This window comes from Lonchura striata, chromosome 17 (genome assembly GCF_050655825.1).
Source record: "Lonchura striata isolate lonStrDom1 chromosome 17, ASM5065582v1, whole genome shotgun sequence".
NCBI classification, from domain to species: domain Eukaryota; kingdom Metazoa; phylum Chordata; class Aves; order Passeriformes; family Estrildidae; genus Lonchura; species Lonchura striata.
In genome coordinates, this window is record NC_140719.1 from 10,361,159 (window position 1) to 10,380,828 (window position 19,670).

The 19,670-nt window shown below is 44.1% G+C and overlaps 3 protein-coding genes across 10 annotated transcripts in view; 1 reads left to right on the forward strand and 2 right to left on the reverse strand.

The window, feature by feature from the left end:
* SETX (senataxin) overlaps window positions 1–5,778 on the reverse strand; it is a 28,936-nt gene extending 23,158 nt beyond the window's left edge. For 3 of the 5 annotated variants that reach the window (XM_085593908.1, XM_085593906.1, XM_085593909.1), the window contains exons 1-7: window positions 5,664–5,778; window positions 4,604–4,790; window positions 3,307–3,487; window positions 1,848–2,055; window positions 1,568–1,677; window positions 900–1,119; window positions 590–709 (exon numbers count right to left, since the gene is read on the reverse strand). In XM_085593908.1, the coding sequence (XP_085450034.1) occupies window positions 590–709; window positions 900–1,119; window positions 1,568–1,677; window positions 1,848–2,055; window positions 3,307–3,486 (838 nt within the window). In that variant the 5' untranslated portion in view covers window position 3,487; window positions 4,604–4,790; window positions 5,664–5,778. Of the gene's footprint in view, window positions 1–589; window positions 710–899; window positions 1,120–1,567; window positions 1,678–1,847; window positions 2,056–3,306; window positions 3,488–4,037; window positions 4,110–4,603; window positions 4,791–5,663 lie in introns of all 5 variants that reach the window. The other 2 variants (XM_085593907.1, XM_031506286.3) reach the window with 2 other exon arrangements.
* A 3,414-nt stretch (window positions 5,779–9,192) lies between these two features.
* On the reverse strand, window positions 9,193–18,726 carry TTF1 (transcription termination factor 1). Of its 3 annotated transcripts, XM_077787896.2 has the most exons (12): window positions 18,378–18,662; window positions 17,980–18,093; window positions 17,009–17,805; window positions 15,958–16,214; window positions 15,446–15,631; window positions 14,307–14,385; window positions 13,904–14,034; window positions 13,170–13,398; window positions 12,056–12,145; window positions 11,781–11,846; window positions 11,313–11,398; window positions 9,193–10,912 (listed from the first exon to the last, which is right to left on the reverse strand). In XM_077787896.2, the coding sequence occupies exons 3-12, from the start codon at window positions 17,794–17,796 to the stop codon at window positions 10,755–10,757; spliced, it is 2,070 nt and encodes a 689-aa protein (XP_077644022.2). In that variant the 5' UTR covers window positions 17,797–17,805; window positions 17,980–18,093; window positions 18,378–18,662; the 3' UTR covers window positions 9,193–10,754. The 3 variants fall into 3 exon arrangements, with proteins under 3 accessions (XP_077644022.2, XP_021399210.3, XP_021399212.3); XM_021543535.3 differs by lacking the exon at window positions 17,980–18,093 and having other exon boundaries at window positions 18,643–18,726; XM_021543537.3 differs by lacking the exon at window positions 17,980–18,093.
* Window positions 18,708–19,670, forward strand: part of CFAP77 (cilia and flagella associated protein 77) — a 57,229-nt gene continuing 56,266 nt past the window's right edge. Inside the window, exon 1 of one of the 2 annotated variants that reach the window (XM_085593929.1) lies at window positions 18,708–19,435. In XM_085593929.1, the coding sequence (XP_085450055.1) occupies window positions 19,310–19,435 (126 nt within the window). In that variant the 5' untranslated portion in view covers window positions 18,708–19,309. The remainder of the gene's footprint in view (window positions 19,436–19,670) is intronic. The other variant, XM_077787897.2, reaches the window with a different exon arrangement.

A 19,670-nucleotide genomic window follows, 5' to 3' on the forward strand; every position in this document is an offset into this window, starting at 1 on the left:
AGTGTGTTCTTATTCCCTCAGATAAGAAAATATCATACCCTCAAGAATCACAAAGTTTATAAAAATCTGCTCATTTAAGAGGCAGTCCTGGTCTTGAGCTCACAAGGCCATTCCCAGACTATGCCATAGTAACCCATGGAGTTACTAAGCCTAAATTCTAAAGTCTAAATTTACAGCTGCAAAAAGGGGGCCCCTCAAATGGACAGATGGAAGACTCAAATTTTAAGGCAAGTTGCAGCAATCCAGGAGTTTTTTACTTTAGGACTCAAAATTCAAACTTCATGCCACAATGAAACGAGCACTCTGTGTGCACATGCAGGCTGTATATTAAATGAAAACAGTGATAAAAATTACAGATTTGTCCTCTCAAAACCTCTAAGCCAGATTTAGCGAAAGCACTACCATGCTTTCTCCACTCTAGACTTTGGATGTCATCTTTCAGAATTTGTCAATACTGCCCAAATATTGCACCTTTCAGAAGATAATAGGCCTCAGGTAAAATTTCCTCTCATTATACTACTAAGAATGTAACAAGGAATTTGCTAAAGATGAAAAATAAGCTATAAATTGTCTTAATCTCAGTAGTTACCAGCTGCTTCTTTCTCCATAGTGTGAAGTATAGACTGCATGAAATCATTTTGCTTGTCTGGGCCCAGTAACAAAGAGTCCATAGCTTGCTCTTCCAGCACTGACAGCAACATGCAAATTCCTACAGAAGAAAAAAATAGCAGCAACCTGTCTATATATTTGAAAAAATACACAGCACCTATGAATTTGCAGCAAGCTGTCTATATATTTCAAAAAATACACAGCACCTATGAATTTGTAGAGCTCTGACTTGAAAGAAGAGCTTACAAATGGGAGACTACACAAACTCATTTCTGATCATAAATACTCACCCAGCCAATAGTTCTTGTAGTTGGCTGTATCATACAAATGAGCTGGCAGAAGGATGAGTTTACCCTTTTCAAACATTGAAGAGCTGTAAATATCTGGGTTCTCAAAAAGCCCCAGCTCAATAACTCTGAACAAACAAGTCAGCACTTCCTCTAAGTCGTAGTAATCATCCCTGTCAACCTTTCCTAAATTCCTTGCTGTTAGGATGGCCCATCGACGAATCTAAAGATTAAAATAGTTTTATATTAATAAAAAGAACAAATAAATTCTGTAAGAGGAAGCACTGCTATTACAAATGGGACAAAGGCATATTTTTATTAGTAGAATAATACAAAATAAGTCTTCAAAATAATCTTGGAAACAGGCTCACTATACCTACGAGATGATGTTGGTGACAAGGAAGCTAAAATTCAGGGTAATAGCTATAAAGAAAATTCCTTGGGATTTATGTGCAACAGTGTAGCAGTTGGCTTATACTAATTTTATGTTATTTACATGTAACTGACCAAGACATTCCAATGAGAGAACTGCATACTGTAACAGATGTCAAGTTTTATTTACAGATAAATGCACCACATTTTCTAAAGTCATGCAAGACAGCACTCAATCCCTTCTGTATTAACAGGGTGCACAAAACCAGGATTCAGCAGAAGAAAAAAAAGGAACTTACCACCTCATTTGGGTGTACCAAAAAGAGATAAATTCCTGGGTATTTCTCAAAGACCTGAAAGGAATCTTGACTTAGTTCCATTCTGCAAAGCACTTCTACACACAGCTCACCTAAAAGGGTAAAACAATTACAGTAAGGACTAATTTACAGGCTCACAAGAAAAGTGTATTTAGTATCAAAAAAATATAAACATTGTTCCTCTGGTTTAACTACTGTTCATTTTCACCTCCTGCAGTAGAACATCATTCCCCTTCACAGGGATATATGATCAGATACATACTGACTTTCTCATGCAGCAGCAGATATGGGTATTTCAGTATTTCCAGAATGGGCACTCGCAGGTTGTTCTCAAAATTTGGACCCACATAACCAGACAGAGGTGTCTCCCCATGCTCATCAACCAGAAATAACTCATCTTCTCCTGTTTCTTCATTCATGGATTTCTCCATGTGGGCAATGAGGCGGGAGGTTTCCAAGTCCCACAAGTCCTATTCAGTGGGGGAAAACAACAATTGAAGTGTACTTGTGAAGAAAGTGATTAAGGACATTTATTACCACATGCAGATAATTACACATTCAAAAACTGAAATTTCATTTTGAAAAGTTTCCTTGGTCCAAAACAGTAAAGCTTTGAAATGTAATTCAACTATGCAAAGCACAAATCTCTCACTTTAAAATTGAGACTACAACATCATTTTTAAAAGAATAGCCTTCAAACCAAATGCAATTTCATTATTCTGTTAAATATTCATATTCATTTCAATACTTATTTTAGGTGAGTCACAAAACTTTGTTCCACTGGCCAATACACAGAGATAATACAGGAAAAGATCATATTTAGAAAGACGGGAAAAGCAAATATAAAATCTTGCCTTCGTACTGATTTTGCAATTAGTGGAAGGAAAAGAATATAAACAATGCAAAGAGACTGACTGATTTGCTGGATATTTGTAGGGATTCACCCACTTAACTTACTCATCTTAAGTAACTGCTCCAAAGCTCAATTAGACACCAAGTTTATTCACTGCAGTAAAAGGACACAAAAAGGAACTTGCAGTTGGTCCAGACACTTCTCTTATTTCCAGTCTATGGAACTTCCAGTCACATGGAATTGCACTCCAGAGCAAGCTAGCTGACCAATCTAAAGAGCAACCTTTTAGACTATGATCACTTAGCTAAAAACATGTACTTTACATACACAAAAGGGAAAATAAGCTAATAATAAATTTTATAATAAGCAATAATAAGCTTTATAAAAATATAAAATTGTATATTACTAAGAGAGGACTACAAAAGTTTAAATTTTTTTTATTAACTGGACAGTTGCAAGGTCTGATCTCTGAAGTTCAAATATAGGAGAAAACTACAAATGAAAAGTGAAAGCAAACGAAAACAGGAAGGAACCAAAAACTGAAGAGAAACCAGCAGAAAAGAGAAAATACATGAAAGAAATGAGCTGTTAGTCTGGCAGATGTTCTTTGTTTCAGGTGACAAACCATCAACAGCATGAAAGAAGTCCAAGCTATAGTGTCTAGTCAACAACTTACAACTACTGGTTCAGTTCTTGCCAATTTGAATATAAGCAAAACAAGAACTCTGTTTTACAATCAGCAGTTTGCAACTCCATATGAAAAAAACAAACAATTAAAAAGCAACACAACCTACTCCCAAAAACCCAATAAAACACAATCCCTTCCCCTACACTGTGGCTGGACCACAGAAGCCTCTTAATTAATTACCTCATGCAATCCTGGACATGCTTCCCTTGCTTTGTGATATTCAACCACACACTCCAGGCAGTAACAGAGGTCATCATTGGATCCTTTAAAATCTTCCTGGGACAGCCCTTGAGCAGCATAGTGCTTCAGGAAGTCGGTGGTGTCAGCACCACTCTGTGTGCACCATCGGCATGTGCTCATTCTGGGGAGGGGCAAAGAAGCAGCAATTAAAGCATAAATTAAAGCCTTCAAGTGGCAAAATGCTCCCTTTCAGCCACAACAATTTTCAAGTGTCGGATTTTCAAGTCAGGATTTCAGTTACTCATTAGCAGTCTCCATGCAGGTGTCCTTACAACATCCAGGTGCATGCAGTTAAACAGATCAAAGCAATTAAGGGGACATCACACAAAAAGTGCCTGTGGAATAGCACACAGTAAAAGTAAAGCACTGTAGTCAACTGTGCAAACTAGGGGGGAAAAAGGGTGAAAACTCATTTTATGTTAAAAAAAATATTATCTCCTTACCCACACATTGCATGATTTCCAGAGCTACAATGCAAAGCTCTTTACATTATTTTACTGGTGACTCTGGAATCTAGGTCTAGTGGCACAAAGTTTAATTAGCTTCTTTTCTTAATTTCCTGCTAAAACTTATAGGTCAACAAATCCCTGTTGTCACAAGCAAAGGATATTTATGCAGAACTTTCCTGTCTTTGTTATTTTTATAGACAGAAAGAGTGCTAAAATTCTCACCACAGATTGCTTTCCTCTAAAAACAAAAATCCTTCACTGAGCAGCAATGGAGTCATCTCAGATCCTGCTAGCCTGAAAAATTCCACAGAACACTGGAATCACAGAACAGTCTAGGTTGGAAGGAACCTTAAGGATCATTTCATCCCACTCCCTGCCATGGGCAGATGCACCTTCCACTGTCCCAGGCTGCTCCAATACCATCCAAAACTGGCTTTGGACACTTCCAGGGATCCAGGTGAAACCACAGCACCCTGTGCCAGGGCCTCAAGACCCTCACAGGAAGAACCGTCTCCTAATACTCAATCTAACCCTGCCCTCTGTCAGTTTGAAACCACTCCCCCTTGTCCTATCACTACAGTTCCCAATGAAGGGTCTCTCTCCAGCTTCCTTGTAAGCCCCTTCAGACAATGGAAGGCTGCAAAAGCATGAACTCTACAACTAATTATACAGAAAGAAAGGTGGCAACTACTTGTTTTCTTCAGCATAACAAAAGCAGATAAAGCAAAGCCGTAAGTTTCCTCATACATAAAAATATACTGGGAAAACCCAACAATTGTGGCATTTACCTTTGAAAAAAGGAGCTATTTGCTGTGCAGGTGTGCCAGGTCACATGGTGGGAAGGAGAACAGCGCTGCCCTGCAGCCAGGGAAGGGGCTGAGCCCTTCAGCCATACATATCCTGAGTGCAGAGGGCAGAGCCGTATCCTCAGCAATCCACCCCCTGGTGACCAAGTCTCGGTGGTGTTTCAAAGATCTAGAGCAAAACAGAAATCAGACCACTGAATCACGGAATCAGCCCGCCTGGAAAAGACCTCTGAGATCACCGAATCCAACCTGCAACCAAACACCACCTTGTCACCCAGAGCAGAGCACTGAGCACATCCAGCTGAACACCTGCGGGGATGGTGGCATCACCACCGCCCTGGGCAGCCCGTTCCAATGCTCAAATATTGCAGAACTCTTTCAGTGAAGGAATCTCTCGATGCCCAGCCTGAACCTCCCCTGGCACTGCTCTGTCCACTCCTGTCACTGACTGGGATAAGAGGCCAACCCTCACCTGACATAACCTTTTTCCAGACAGCAGAAATCTGTTCAGCTCACACTTAAGAACTACTTTGATGTTTAGGTTTATGGTGGCATTAGTACATTTCACTGAAGCGGTAAGTACGACTTTCAAGAGAATCCCTTCTGTCATTCAAAGGCGGATGTTTGCCTCGCCTTTCACTCATAAAACGCGTGAACATTTGCCCGTTAAGGGAGGGAATGGCTGAAAGGAGCGAGCCCCAGCAGCGAGCAGCACCGTGCCCCGTAACGCTGCCACCGACGGCCCGCGCCGGCTGCGGAGCCTCCCGCGCACCGAACGCCCAAAGCTCCACAAACTTTCTGTTTCGCGGCTGGAGCCGCCGCTGGCCCCATCCCAACCCCGATCCCAACCCCTGGAGCGCCCGCCTCGCCTCAGCCGCCCTGCCCGGCGCCTCCGTCCCTTCCCGCCAAGCGGGACCGGCCTGCCCTGAGGCGCCGTGAGGGACCCACACAAAGGCGTCCGAGCAGCTGCGCGGCGGCGGCGGCGGCTCCAGCGGTGCGGGGCGAGCGGACGGTCCCGCTGCTCGCGGCTCGCTTCGCTCACCTCACGCCGCTCCCGCGGGCCCCTCGGTCCGCCCGGCCCGGCCCGGCCCCGCTCGGTGCCGCCCTGAGGCCGCGGCGCTGCCCGCGCTTCCGGACGCGGCCGGATGTGGGCGCTCGCCGCCTCCCGCGGGAGGAGCCTTAAAGGGGCAGCGCGGGAGGCGGCGGGCGGGGAAACTGAGGCACGGGGCCGGGACTGAGCGCTGTCAGAGCCTCAGGCGCGGACGGCGATGGGCTGAGTGGTGATACAGCCTCAGACAGGACGGTGATGGGCTGAGGGGTGTTACAGCCTCAAGGACGGACGGTGATGGGCTGAGCGGTGTTACAGCCTCAAGAGTGGATGGTGATGGTCTGAGTGGTGATACAGCCTCAGACAGGACGGTGATGGACTGAGCGGTGTTACAGCCTCAAGGATGGACAGTGATGGGCTGAGGGGTGTTACAGCCTCAAGGGTGGATGGTGATGGGCTGAGGGGTGTTACAGCCTCAAGGATGGACGGTGATGGACTGAGGGGTGTTACAGCCTCAGACACGGACGGTGATGGACTGAAGGGTGTTAGAGCCTCAAGGATGGACGGTGATGGGCTGAGCGGTGATACAGCCTCAAATACAGCCTCAAACACAGCCTCAAACACGGACAGTGATGGACTGAGGGGTGTTAAAGCCTCAAACACGGACAGTGATGGACTGAGCAGTGATACAGCCTCAAACACGGACGGTGATGGGCACAGCGGTGTTACAGCCTCAAATACAGCCTCAAACACGGACAGTGATGGGCTGAGGGGTGTTACAGCCTCAAACACAGACGGTGATGGGCACAGCGGTGTTACAGCCTCAAATACAGCCTCAAACACGGACAGTGATGGGCTGAGGGGTGTTACAGCCTCAAACACAGACGGTGATGGGCACAGCGGTGTTACAGCCTCAAATACAGCCTCAAACACAGACAGTGATGGACTGAGCGGTGTTACAGCCTCAAGGATGGACGGTGATGGGCACAGCAGTGATACAGCCTCAAATACAGCCTCAAACACGGACAGTGATGGGCTGAGGGGTGTTACAGCCTCAAACACAGACGGTGATGGGCACAGCGGTGTTACAGCCTCAGACACGGACGGTGATGGGCACAGCGGTGATACAGCCTCAAATACAGCCTCAAACACGGACAGTGATGGGCTGAGGGGTGTTACAGCCTCAAGGATGGACGGTGATGGGCACAGCGGTGTTACAGCCTCAAATACAGCCTCAAACACGGACAGTGATGGGCTGAGGGGTGTTACAGCCTCAAACACAGACGGTGATGGGCACAGCGGTGTTACAGCCTCAAATACAGCCTCAAACACGGACAGTGATGGACTGAGGGGTGTTACAGCCTCAAACACGGACGGTGATGGGCACAGCGGTGTTACAGCCTCAAATACAGCCTCAAACACGGACAGTGATGGGCTGAGGGGTGTTACAGCCTCAAACACAGACGGTGATGGGCACAGCGGTGTTACAGCCTCAAATACAGCCTCAAACACGGACAGTGATGGGCTGAGGGGTGTTACAGCCTCAAACACAGACGGTGATGGGCACAGCGGTGTTACAGCCTCAGACACAGACGGTGATGGGCACAGCGGTGATACAGCCTCAAACACGGACGGTGATGCCCGAAAATATTGTCTGGAAGTAAAACCCCACAGACAGGTGTCTACAGAGCAGGTATTTGTTTACCGCAGTGCTGGAGGCGAGGGGGATTGCTCCACCTCACTCGCTCACCCTTATCAAGTGCTGTGGTTTATTTATACAGTGAGTATTCCTTGATGTTGTTATGGTATTTTAACGTTATCATAATACATGATGGAGCTAATTTACATAATGTTAGCTAATGGTTATAAAGTTTTTCTCTCCCCCACTTTTCCCTCCCCAATTTAGGTAGTCTTGGGGGTCTTCTTTGATGAAGGCTCAAGGTTTTTCTCGCATCCGAACTTCCCAACTTTGTCTAAAGAGCATGCACAGTTACGGTGTTCCTTGGTCTTTCTGGATCTAACCAGACAAAATTCTTCATTTTGTGGCTAATTTGCTTTCCATTTGCCAATTTCTCATTTGTACATCCTCCTGCTCCCCATTATAGCTACACTTGTCTGGTTTTGAGATTATTCACCTGGCAAGTTTGTTAATTTAAGCATTAAGCAACTATCTAACCATATACTGGCTATTGCATTCATATACATATTCATAGCATATGGAAAGTTATGATTCAGGTTATATAGATATAGAAAGTTATAATTCAGGTTATATAAATATACAAAGTTACGATTCAGGTTATATTGGTGTCTTTTACCTCAAGCTATATAAGCATCTTGTAACTTTGACCCAAGTTATATCAGCATCACCTTTCTCCACCTCCTTGGTTAAGACCTTACAGGGAAGAGGGGTGAAAAAAGCAAGTCCCCATTTGATCTTCAGCTGCTTCTTCAGCTTTGAAGTGCTGCAAACACAGCCTTAGAACTTGTCTGTCTCTGTCTTTGATAATGCCACACAGCTGAGGAGTTTTGTGCTGTAACACCACTCAGGCCATGAAGATGCCAGGGAAATGCTTGAAGTGACACATCTGCTTGAAACACCCGGGTTTTTAGGGTGTTTTTACACTTGAAGGAGCTGTCATGCTCTTATTTATAATGCAGTCTGATACACAAAGCTTTTGTCAACGTTATTTGCTTCATCATTCTGTGGAGCCTCTTTAGTTTTTCTTTTTTTTAAACCTCTGCAGAGTTTGCTGTTTGCAGTAATACTGAAATATCCACGTGAAGAGCTGCCTCCCTGTGCCTGGAATCCCACAGGGCTGGGGAAGAGGATGGCAAAGGGAAAAGCTCCTTCCTTGTGCCATTATTCAGCACCTGGGAAATAATCAACATGCAATTATTTGCCCCTGTGCAAACAGATTGCACACACCTCAGCCAAGGGGATGAAGGGGAAGGAGTTTCCTTCCTCCATTCCCAGGGCTGCAGGGAATTGGAAGCCTCTCTTTCCTCTCTGTTTCCCCAAAGCAGCCAGTGCAGTGATGGCTCCAAGTTTACAATTCCATCCCTGGCTTGCTCATATTTAGCAGAGAAACTGCTTTTAATGAGTATCAAGATTTTTCCTTGGTAGGTTCTGGGAGGAACAGGAGCTCACACCCTGAGGTGACTCTTAGAGCTAGAACGCTCCTGGCTCACTGACAGGGGAGTGATAGTAACTCAGAAAAATATTTTGAAAGGTGGTTTTGAAGCCCAAACATGCAAGATAAGGAGTGGAGAATGAGATAGCAGAGCTAAAACAAAGGCATCTATCCTGTTTGTACTGCTAATTAACAAGCACCAATTTCACCCTAATTAACTCTGAGTTGGAGAAGGATTGAAGGCCAGGGGAATGCCTGGAGCAGGGAAACCTCCCTTACCTGAGCCCTGCCCAAGGGCAAGAGATCCTTTACTCACACCAGATCCTTGGTAAGTGACTGAGCAGCTGAATTTGTACTAATGAATAAGTCATTAATAAGGTGAACTCTGAGCCTTGGTAAGCAACTGTTAAAACTTTATTAAATTCTTTGAACTCTGTCAAATTGTTCATCTCACTCAATAAAACATTGCTGCTTCTCTCTTTAGAGTGAGGTACATTCCACTCAGCCACAACATTTTTCTTTCACAGCAAAGAATAAAATAAATCTCATAATGGAAGTAGAAGTTTATTTCTACAAGATCTACTTTACAAACTATACAACCAGGCATCATCTGTGCTCTTGCCTGCACACAATTCAGAGCATCTCCATTTACCAGAAAAAAAAAAAAACCAACCTTGAAAAATACAAATTTTTTAGATTTAGAAATTCAAGTTTTTCAGCTTCTAACCTTCAAGCCCATGAAACAACACAAAGACCTAAGTGGAAGTGGTGTGTCTTTCCTTCCCCCATCCCATTTCAGCTTTTGGCTGGAAAACTTTTACCCTCAAAGCAGTGGCTGACTGCAGGGGAGGTTGTGCCTGTCTCACAAAAATCCCAGTGCTTTCTACCTGCAGAGAGACTAAAGCCAGACACTTAAATATGGGAAGTTTTCCTTTAAAATCCCTTGCTTAAGTCACCTTCCAGATCTTCCAAAAAGGCCTTGATTTCAAGCTTTGTAAGTTCTAGATTTTTAATAGTGATTACTAGAATTAAATAGGGAAATTGTCACTTACCAAAATGATCCTAAAAAAGCAGGGACTGAGTCTTCTTGCTTTACTATCTAGTACAGCATATGAGAAATATAAACAAGCCTTACAAAGAATTTACATTGTAAGGTATTTTTGGGACTTTTTACTTTAATTTAGTAAATTTACAAATAATCATTTCAGGCAGAGTTAAAAGTATCATACAAAACATGAGTACAACCTCCATCTTATTGCTTAATTTTCTTATTCAAATGTAGAAATTCTCCTTGGAAAAATTAAAATATATATATAATATGTGTATATATATATACACTGTTTTGTCTCTGTATTCCAAATATTAATTGCAAGCTTTTATATTACTTGATTTGGTTAGCATTAAATTATGAATAGTGATGGACAAAAGTATTTTTTCCTCTAGAAGAGTTGAGAAAAGCGTAAGTCTGCATCAAAAATAAAATCAGTTGCTTTTAAGAATAAGGTATCTGTTTAAAAAAAACTTTAAAGTTGTGCTGTTTTCATCTACACAGATGTCTGAAGACTTGATTATTACAGAGTTTTAAAAGCAAACTGAAAACCTTTTTCCAATCCCATGAATTAAAAAAAAATAAAGTTATCAAGACCAAGTTCATTCATAAAAGGAAAACAGCAGCTGTCAACTCCACAGAAAAAAAGTATTGCGAGACATTGAGAAAGCAACTTGAATACTTACATGAAACCTTCTAAAACCAAGGCTGAATTAAATAAAATGTGGCACAAAAGCTCTGTTTAACTCCATCTTCAAGATGAAACAAGACAAACAGAGGTGCCCATCCTGACTTTTGCCATTGTCAAGAGCCTGGGTACTTGCAGGTGGTGAGCTGCACCCACCTTTCAACCAGAGCTGTTTGCAGTTAAATATGCAAATTAGGCATTGCTTTTAGGATAATCAGTCAATCACTCTCTTCACTGGGGTCAAAAATGTCACTGAGTCTGAAAGCCTTCTGCTGCCGACTGGCTGCTAAATTGTCAAAACTACAGCGATTCCTCTCTTCCCTTAACTTTTCTTCAAGTTCTGGGAGCTTCTTTTCATACAGATAGTCAATAATTTCTATGAGAAAAAAAAAAAAAGCAAATTTAATTTGATCTGTAGAGGAACAGCATCTCACAGGAATTCTGTTGTCAGTGTTAAATGCACAAAATCTGTGTATTATTCTGATCACAGGGGCTGCAGGGAGATTAGGCATAGCACAAACGTGCAAAGAGAAATTAAAATGCACGGTCTTAAAACTTTTCAACCCAGGCTATTAAAAAGAACAGGTTCATAAACACTTGCACGAAGAGAACATTGAAAGTTAGAAAAAAAGCATTTAGTAAAATAAGTATAAACCCTAAGATTTTAGCCAATTTGGAAAAATTGAACGAGAATATGTAATCCTCTGAGATTCAAACCACAGCCTTTAGGAGCACATAAATACATAGGAGCACATAAATACAGCTGATATACTGACCAGAAAAAGTCTTTCTTTTCCATAAAGGGACAAAGGACACTTTTAGCCTATAAAACTTTAACTGAGCATATCTTCTAGGAACATCTCTGCAACGAGAAGAGTTCAAAGAATTAGTGGTGCAAGGAATTATCATAAAGCTTAATTCTTACTGAGTTATCCATTCCTGAGAGTGATACCACTCAAACCCTAGCTTAGATTTAGTTGGAAATGATGGAATTCAAATAATTATTAACCCATAGTATCAAATCATACTTTTTCCCATTAAGTGATTAACATCTGGAAGCACAGATACAAAACACTCCAGTATCTAGAAGATGAAGGGTTTCAGATCTTGGCTTCCTGCTCAGTGCTATGCAACTGTAATGTTTCCAAACTGAACATTTCCTACAGTTGTAAAAGATACCAGAACTTGGATTCCTCTGCTTTCACTACCCTTTGTATCCATCAAAAGAGGGAAGGGAGATTTACCCAATAGCATAACTGAGTTCATCCCAGTTTACTTCACTGGCATCCTCTGCTTTTGTTTCATACAACCTGTGGATGTGAGACAGAAGCAGTTAGCAGGCAGAACTCAAGACATCATTCACTGATCCCAGCTCCCCCAGTCAGAAATTACAAGACATTTTGTCCAGAGCAAGAATGATTACAAAACATATATCAAGCTGCAAGCAGGTTATTCTCATCCTGCCAACTTTTATAAACACAGTGGGAGATAAAAAACATCCCAGTGCTCAGAACTGTACCTTTTAATAAGAGTGATCTTGCTCTGTAATCCATTGGTCCCTTTGTGCAACTGGTGCCCTTGGGTCAATAGCCTTGTTAAAATTGAATTCCTTTGAAAACACACAAAACCAGATTTTTATCATTTTGAGAAATTCCAAGCATCAAGGTGCTGCTGCTGTCACAGAGAGGCAGTATGCTGCCAAAGGACAGGGGGATTGAAGGGATACAGTCACCAATGGAAAGAATGGTTTTATTTTACTATGACTATTAAGGCAACAAAAAAGTAAAATCAAACATTCAATAAAGCTATATACTTATTTTTAGCAGCAAGCAAAAATAAGCAAGAGTGCACTAATCATTCATATATGAGAGAAAGGATAGTGATTGACAAAGATACATCACAAATTGCCTCAATGTTTTATCATCATCCAGATCCTGTCACAGGCAGGACCTGGAGAACCCTTCCCAGCAACTGGGAAATCCTCCACAGTGTGTCCACCCCTAGGTGAGGTCTCCAAATTCACCCCAAAACTGGGTCCAGCTTTTATAGGCCCCATATCAGCAAGTCCAAGTGACTTAATTATATTTTTAGCAAAGAAACACCTGGATCTGATGGCACACTTCCCAACCAACAGGGGCCAAGGCTTGGCCAGGGCCCAGGCCTTGGCTGGGAGGGTTTCCCTTAAAATACCCTACAAAGAAACTGCTGTTCATGTCAGTTGGGAAAGTTTCTTAAAATAATACATTTCCTGCAGATAACTACACAAGGTTATGTGAAAGTTTCTGAAGCAGCTGGTTTGGTGTTAAACAGCTGGCATAAGAGTCTCAATCATCTATTTTCAGCCAAATAATACTGCTGCTGTTAGTCATAATGGCCAGGGTTCAGAATGTAAGTCAACTGTGCTGCTCAGGCTTCAGCACACCAGGCAGAAATCAGGCTTTGCTATCACAGCAAACAGAAAAGTTGCTGCAGCTAGCAAAGAGTTGTCTCAGACACTTCTGGAATGCCTCTTCTGCACTCCACAATCTCTTACCTGTCCTACCAAAGGATCATCATGGTACAAAACCCAGGTTTTGCAGAATAAATACATTCCAGAACACATTTTACTGTCTTAGTTTAGTCCAAGCCCTCACCATTTCTGTTTGCACTGTCTCCAATATCGACTCCCCACTTTGGTTTCAATCTCAGTCCACGGCAGTGGCTGGTGCAGCTGCTCACGGTCAATCCAGAGATCCCCGTTTGACTCTTCCAGGGAGGAAAGAGAACTTGGATTTTCTGTTCTCAGTTTTCTCCTCATCACATCCTTCACTGCTTTTATTAACTTCTGGGTTTCTTCCTTTGTCCAAGGACCATAGTTGACAGCTAAAATTGAAAACCCACCAGGTTAATGCATAATTTATCATAAATGATTAGGGAAAAAAAGGCTAAAGAGCAAATGTTTCACTTTGCATGATTTTCATTTATAGGACCAACTTCTTAACACATGTCCTAGAAACTCTTCTGTGTACCAAGCTTTAAAGTTCAGCCTAAACACTAAAGAACAGTCTGATCCCCAGTTGTTATCTTTTTAAACCTGGCTGCCAAATTCCTTCTGCCCTCCCCATGAAATCATCTTTTTTAGATGTCAGTTCTGTTAATAAAGAGTTATATTTGTTTCACGTTTTCTCCATTTTCTTTCAGAGATCTTTCTTATCCTTTCCACTTGAAAATGCAATCAGTGGTGTGAAGAAGAGGACCATCACTGGAAATCAATTAATTAATTAAGAACCCCACACTTGAAGGACTTTTTCCTTATGTTTAGGGTACCTACATTGTACAGTTCAAATAAAGTTCCACAAAATGAATTGTTTTTCTAAAAATTACATACCTGACTTGATTTCAGAGTATTTCATAGCAACTGAGAGGTTGGAACGGGACATCAATTCAGAAATCTTCTTCCAATCATTGCCATGCAGAGCTTGATACTTCTTTAATTGTTCTTTTTCTTCTATAGTATACCTGGTTGAAGAAATGGGCACAGCTTCAGCTGTGAATTCAAACCATTTCAATCTCTTAAAGAGCTGTAACATCTGCAGGTGATCAATGGTAATCATCATTATCACTTCAAGTCAGTTTTAGAACAGAGGAATCAATAAGGCAAAATATCAATTAAGTCACAGTAACTGGCACAAATGGGAGAAATTATCTTCACTTGAATCCACTTTTAATTTACAAATAATCAACACAGACTGATACTAGCATTCAGAAACATTTTTAAAGTATCCCCTTACCTTCCTTTATAATTATTTGGGTCAAACATCTTCCTTGCTCGATAATATATCAGCCTCCAGGGCCTGGGTATGCCTTCAGCTGGAAGGTAAAGGATCATTTTTAACAAACATTTCTAACAGTGGTGAGGCCAAAATGAAACAAACCCCAAAACCCAACACCAAGCATTTTCATGACCGTGCTGTCAGCAACAGATTCTTTCCACTCACCAGCTACAAACTGCATGGACTAGCTGTGCATTTGATCCAGGTGTGATTAAAATTTAACTGGCATGCTGAACACTCCCATTAAAACAGAGACATGAGACAGCCACAGGCAGGAGCTGAGGGGACCCTGGGTGCTTTACAAACTGTTCCAACTGGGAAATGCAGACACTGGGGGCATCAGCAAAAACCAAGTGAAGATCTCTGCTGCAGGGAAGATCTAGAGAGACCAAGCCCTGGGAACACACAACCTCCTTGGCCAGCAGTGCCCAGCAGAGGGGACTGCAAGGCACAGAACACTGATGAGATTTTCTGCCAAATCTTCCCAGGAACAAGCTCCCAGACTGGGATGAAAGTCAGTATCAGGGAAATGTGCTGATGCAGAAGGAAGGAATGTGTGTCTGAAATAACCACAGAGGAACAAATCTGTGATTTGATCCCCGTATCCTGATCCATGACAGGTTATTTACTCAGCCTTGCCTGAGGTGATGTCACCAAACACAGAGTAAAGCTCCTGGTGCACTGAGGAGATCCCCAGGTCTTGGAAAACTGGGATGGCTCAGTTTCTTCCACCCCCCCCTCAGTCCTATTTATTGGACACAATGTCAGACAGGACTTAATCACTCACAGCTGCCATTAGTAACCTTAATTATAGTTTAGCAAATAATGCACTTAAAGCCATAAAGCCCAAATGCAAGTCTGGAAGTCTTTACTGGTCTTGACCATATTTTATCTCTAAACTCTTCCTATTTGAGACCAGATAGTGAGCACAGTGGACTGTGCAGATTATCAACTACACCATGTCAGCAGCCTCTTTTTTTACCAAATTGAGCAACATCAGTGCTTTTCAATAAAAATTATTTTACAGAATATGCCATAATATCACCAGGCTGTAGAATGCAACATTCAGCTGTCTGAGGATGAACTGAAATACTCACAGATTTTTTCACAAAAATTATGTTCTATTTTCAGGTGATGGATGGTGTCTTTATCTTCTGGATACCTTGAGGTAAACAAAAGTTTTTCAGCACTGTCTATTCCAGTAAGTGCTAAGAACTCTTCAATGTTTTTCTGGATTTGTTTATTTTCCTTCTGGGTAAATCTGCCAAACTTGACAGCCATACCTAAAATATAGAAAGGTTAAAAAAAACCCAAATGAAACCTTAAGTACCATCTCTTGCACAGCTCAGGTATGAACAAATTGAGAGGGGGAAAGAGAAAACTGAAAGAGATAAAACCAGCTGGGAATCAGCAATTAACACACAAGTTTGAACTGAAATTTGCCAATGTGGAAGCAGATGTGCAAAACAGAGAAAAAGAAAATACATCAATGGGAAGAAGTGAACCAGACTGCGGGTGAAACAGACACGACACAAACTTTTCCCTCTGTCCAAACATTAGCACAGCTGCACAGTCCTTCCTCACTGCAACAGGATTTCAGAGAGCTCACCCAGTTTTTTAAACTCCTTAAACCTCATTAGGTCTCTTCCAGCCATTTTCCTGATTGAACTGTCTGATATATTCTTCACATGAGGAATAAACTCCTCCAGTTCTTGTCTTGCAGTATCCAAATCCACAATTGAAGTCATGAAAGGGTCCAGGCTTTCTTCGCCATCCACGCTGACCTCATCAGAGGCTGCCAACTCAAAAAAGGAATTGTTCTGCTGCTTCTGCTTCTTTTTATGAGATGCCAAGGCTTTTGGTGTCCTGATATATATATTAAAAAAAAGGGCATAAAATAAAATACACTATAGAACTCCAAACCAGAGATGTTGTTAACATCTCTACCATTTAAAGAATGAACATATTTGTTAATTACAGAACAAAAAAATACTTCACACATCCACTGCTTTGCATTTCTAACCTTTTAACATAATTTAGTAATTGTAATTTATTTCCAAATTTCTACACTTGTAATAATCAAGGAGCTTTCTGAAGTTCTGAAAATCCACAGAACTCTCACACATAGGCATAATGAAGAAATAATGCTTCTTGCTAGCACTTGCACACAGATTTTTTCCATCTGTCTCTTACTAGTGCTCCTGTTTTGTTTTCTAGACACTGCAAAGGCATCAAGAACTACATACAGGAGCATTTATTTGCATAGAACATTCAATTGTTCAGCTGACCTTACTAGCTACTTGGTTAAAATGCACATGTTCCCCATAAATATCAACTTTAACAAATGAAATCCTTCTCTCTTCCCCTCCCCCCTTTTTTTTAACTGTGAATTGTTTGCAGGTAAGTTATTTCTGTACCTACAGTTTTTAAAGAGGAGAAAAGAGCATGAAGTATTCTTAAAAAATTGTTATTGGATCTCCACAAGAAAACTGAGGTTTTGAAATAGACCTTCAACATCACAAATGCTGTGTAAGTTCAAAGTTTTTCTTTAAAACACACAAAACAGAATGAAGACAAACCTAGAACCCAAATAATATCAAAGGAATCTATTTGGGGGAGTGGAAGAAGGAAAAAAACCCCACAATAAAACCTGAACTTACATCATCTCAGACTCTGAACAGCTTTCTCCTATGACAGAAGTGCTGCTGTTTTTTGCTTTTTTAACATGTGCTGGAATCTTTTTAGCTCGCTCAGCTGCTTTGTTGAGTGTGGAAAAATCAGCAGGGAGCTCCACGGAGACCTCAGTGATGGCAGAAGCAGCATCAGAGCCTCCATCCTCACCTGCAGGTGCAGGCCACCCCCTGTGCCCCCTGTCCTGCTCTGAGGGTGATGGCAGTGCCTCAGCTGCTTCATCTGGGTCCTCCTGGCCACTGCCCTCTCTCCTCTTCTTCCTCTTCTTTTTGGATTTCTCTTTGTGGCCCATGCTGTGTTCCTCAGAGGGAGGCAGCTCACGCACCTCATGCTCTTCAGGCTGCTTCTCTTTCCTCTTCTTGTGTTTTTTGAAATAAACATCATCAGCAGCACCCTCCTGGCAGTCCTGGTTCACATCGCTGAGCTCGCTGGTGCTGTCCTCACCCTTCCTCTTCCTCTTCTTCCTCGGGGAAGCAGCTCCAGCCCCACTGCTGAGCTCACGTTGCATCTTCACAAAATAATTATCCAGCAGAGCCTGCTGCTTCGCACCCTTTTTTTTCTTCTTTGTCCTGCCCTCCCCACCCTGTCCTGCTGCCTCTTCAAAGAGCACTGGGGAAATGCAGCCGAGCTCTTCACCTTCCACAGTTTCAGCATCTTCGTGTTTGTTGTTGGACTCATTCAGTTTCCTCTTCTTCTTTTTCTTCTTCTTGGCAAAATCCTGGGCTTGAAAATCACCTGCATGTGCTTTGCCTTTCATTTTTTTTCTCTAAAGTAAAAGAGAGGAGTTTTACTGAAGTGTTATCATTTTTACACCGTTTTTATTTAAAACGAAACACCCCCCCCCAAAAAAAAAAAAAAACAAACAAAAAACACAACAAAAAGCACAAAACCCACCCAAAATCTTAACTGTTAAAAACTCAGCTTTATCTTGGACTCTTACTTTTTAATCCAATTCCTACTTCCAATCAATTACTTTGGTTCTGTAAAGTGCCTAGGAAAACCTGGTGCCTTCTTTGTCAAACAGATGTGCATCACAGTGCTTCAAAGTGCTTTCCTACAACAAAAAAACACTTCACTAAATTCAGTAACTACTAGCTCTGAAGTTGAATAACTAAGGAACGTCTGACTTGTATGTTCAACTCAGCTTTCAGCACTGAAACAGCAGCAAGCGAAAAACGACGAAGAAATAAGAGGCTCAACAGCACTAAACCCGAAATTCTCTAATCGGAAATTTCTGAGGGGCCGAGCTCAGCCTTGCCGGCAGAATTCAGGCACACAGAGCAGGCAGGAAGCTTTTTTAAGCACATTTTCCACATCCGGCACATACTAAACACTCACCTCCGTGTCACATTCGAAACACCCGCCCATGAATTTCTTATCCCGGGCATGCCCTCCCCGCCAGCGAGGGGAAGGAGCGGCCGCCGAGAGCTCAAACCACAGCGCGGTTTGTGGGCCCAGACACCGATCAACGAACCCGAGCGCGGGCCCGGCCCCGCCGCTCCTCTCCGGGCTACCGGCGGAGACCCGCAGCGCTCCCGGCGGCCCCGGGCTGTGAGGAACCCACCGCCGCTCCCGGCCCCAGCCCCGCCGGGCCTCCCGTTACCTGCACGCGGTGTCCGCCCCGCCCCGGCCCATCCGCTTCCCCGGCGGAAGCGGCCGCGGCCGGGCCCATCAGAGCGCCGCACCGCCGGTTGCCTGGAGACGGAGGCCGCCGCGAGCTCGGCGGGAGAACCCGGCACCGGGGCCGTGCAGAGACACCGGCACCCGTATAGACACCGGGGCCGTGCAGAGACTCCGGCACCCGCATCGGCACCGGGGCCGTGCAGAGACTCCGGCACCCGTATAGACACCGGGGCCGTGCAGAGACACCGGCATCCGCATCGGTACCGGGGCCGTGCAGAGACTCCGGACCCGCATCGGCACCGGGGCCGTGCAGAGACACCGGCACCTGTATAGACACCGGGGCCGTGCAGTGACACCGGCATCCGCATCGGTACCGGGGCCGTGCAGAGATCCCGGCACCCGTATCGGTACCGGGGCCGTGCAGCGACACCGGACCCGCATCGGTACCGGGGCCGTGCAGAGACACCGGCACCAGCACCGCCGAGACAGCCCCGGCACCGGCGCCGGCGCCGTGCAGAGACGCGGTGTCCGATCGGTACCGGCACCGCCGAGACAGCCCCGGCACCGGCACCGGAACAACCGACACCTCCCCGGCACCCGGACTGGGACCGCCCAGAGCCCCGCGGGCCGGGACCGGCCCCCGCGCCATGGCGGGCGGCAGAGCGGGGTCCCGGCGGCGGCCGATGACCTTGGCCGAGGCGGGCCCGGGCACGGAGAACGAGCGGCTGGGCTTGGTCCGGCTCAGCATGCTGCGCAACCCGCTCATCATCAAGGTGAGCCCCGCGACCCCCGTTCCCTCCGCCCCCGAGCCCTGCCCGGACACGGCCACCCCCATCCCATCGCCACGGCCACCTCCCTCCCATCCACAGCCCACGGGACCCCGGGGATGGTGGGGGGGTCACGGTCGCCCCGCGGGCAGCTCCACAGCAGAAAGGTTTTCCCTTAAAGCAGTTAAAATCAGTTTTTTCCCACCGCCCACACTGATTTATGTGACAAGGAAATTGTTTC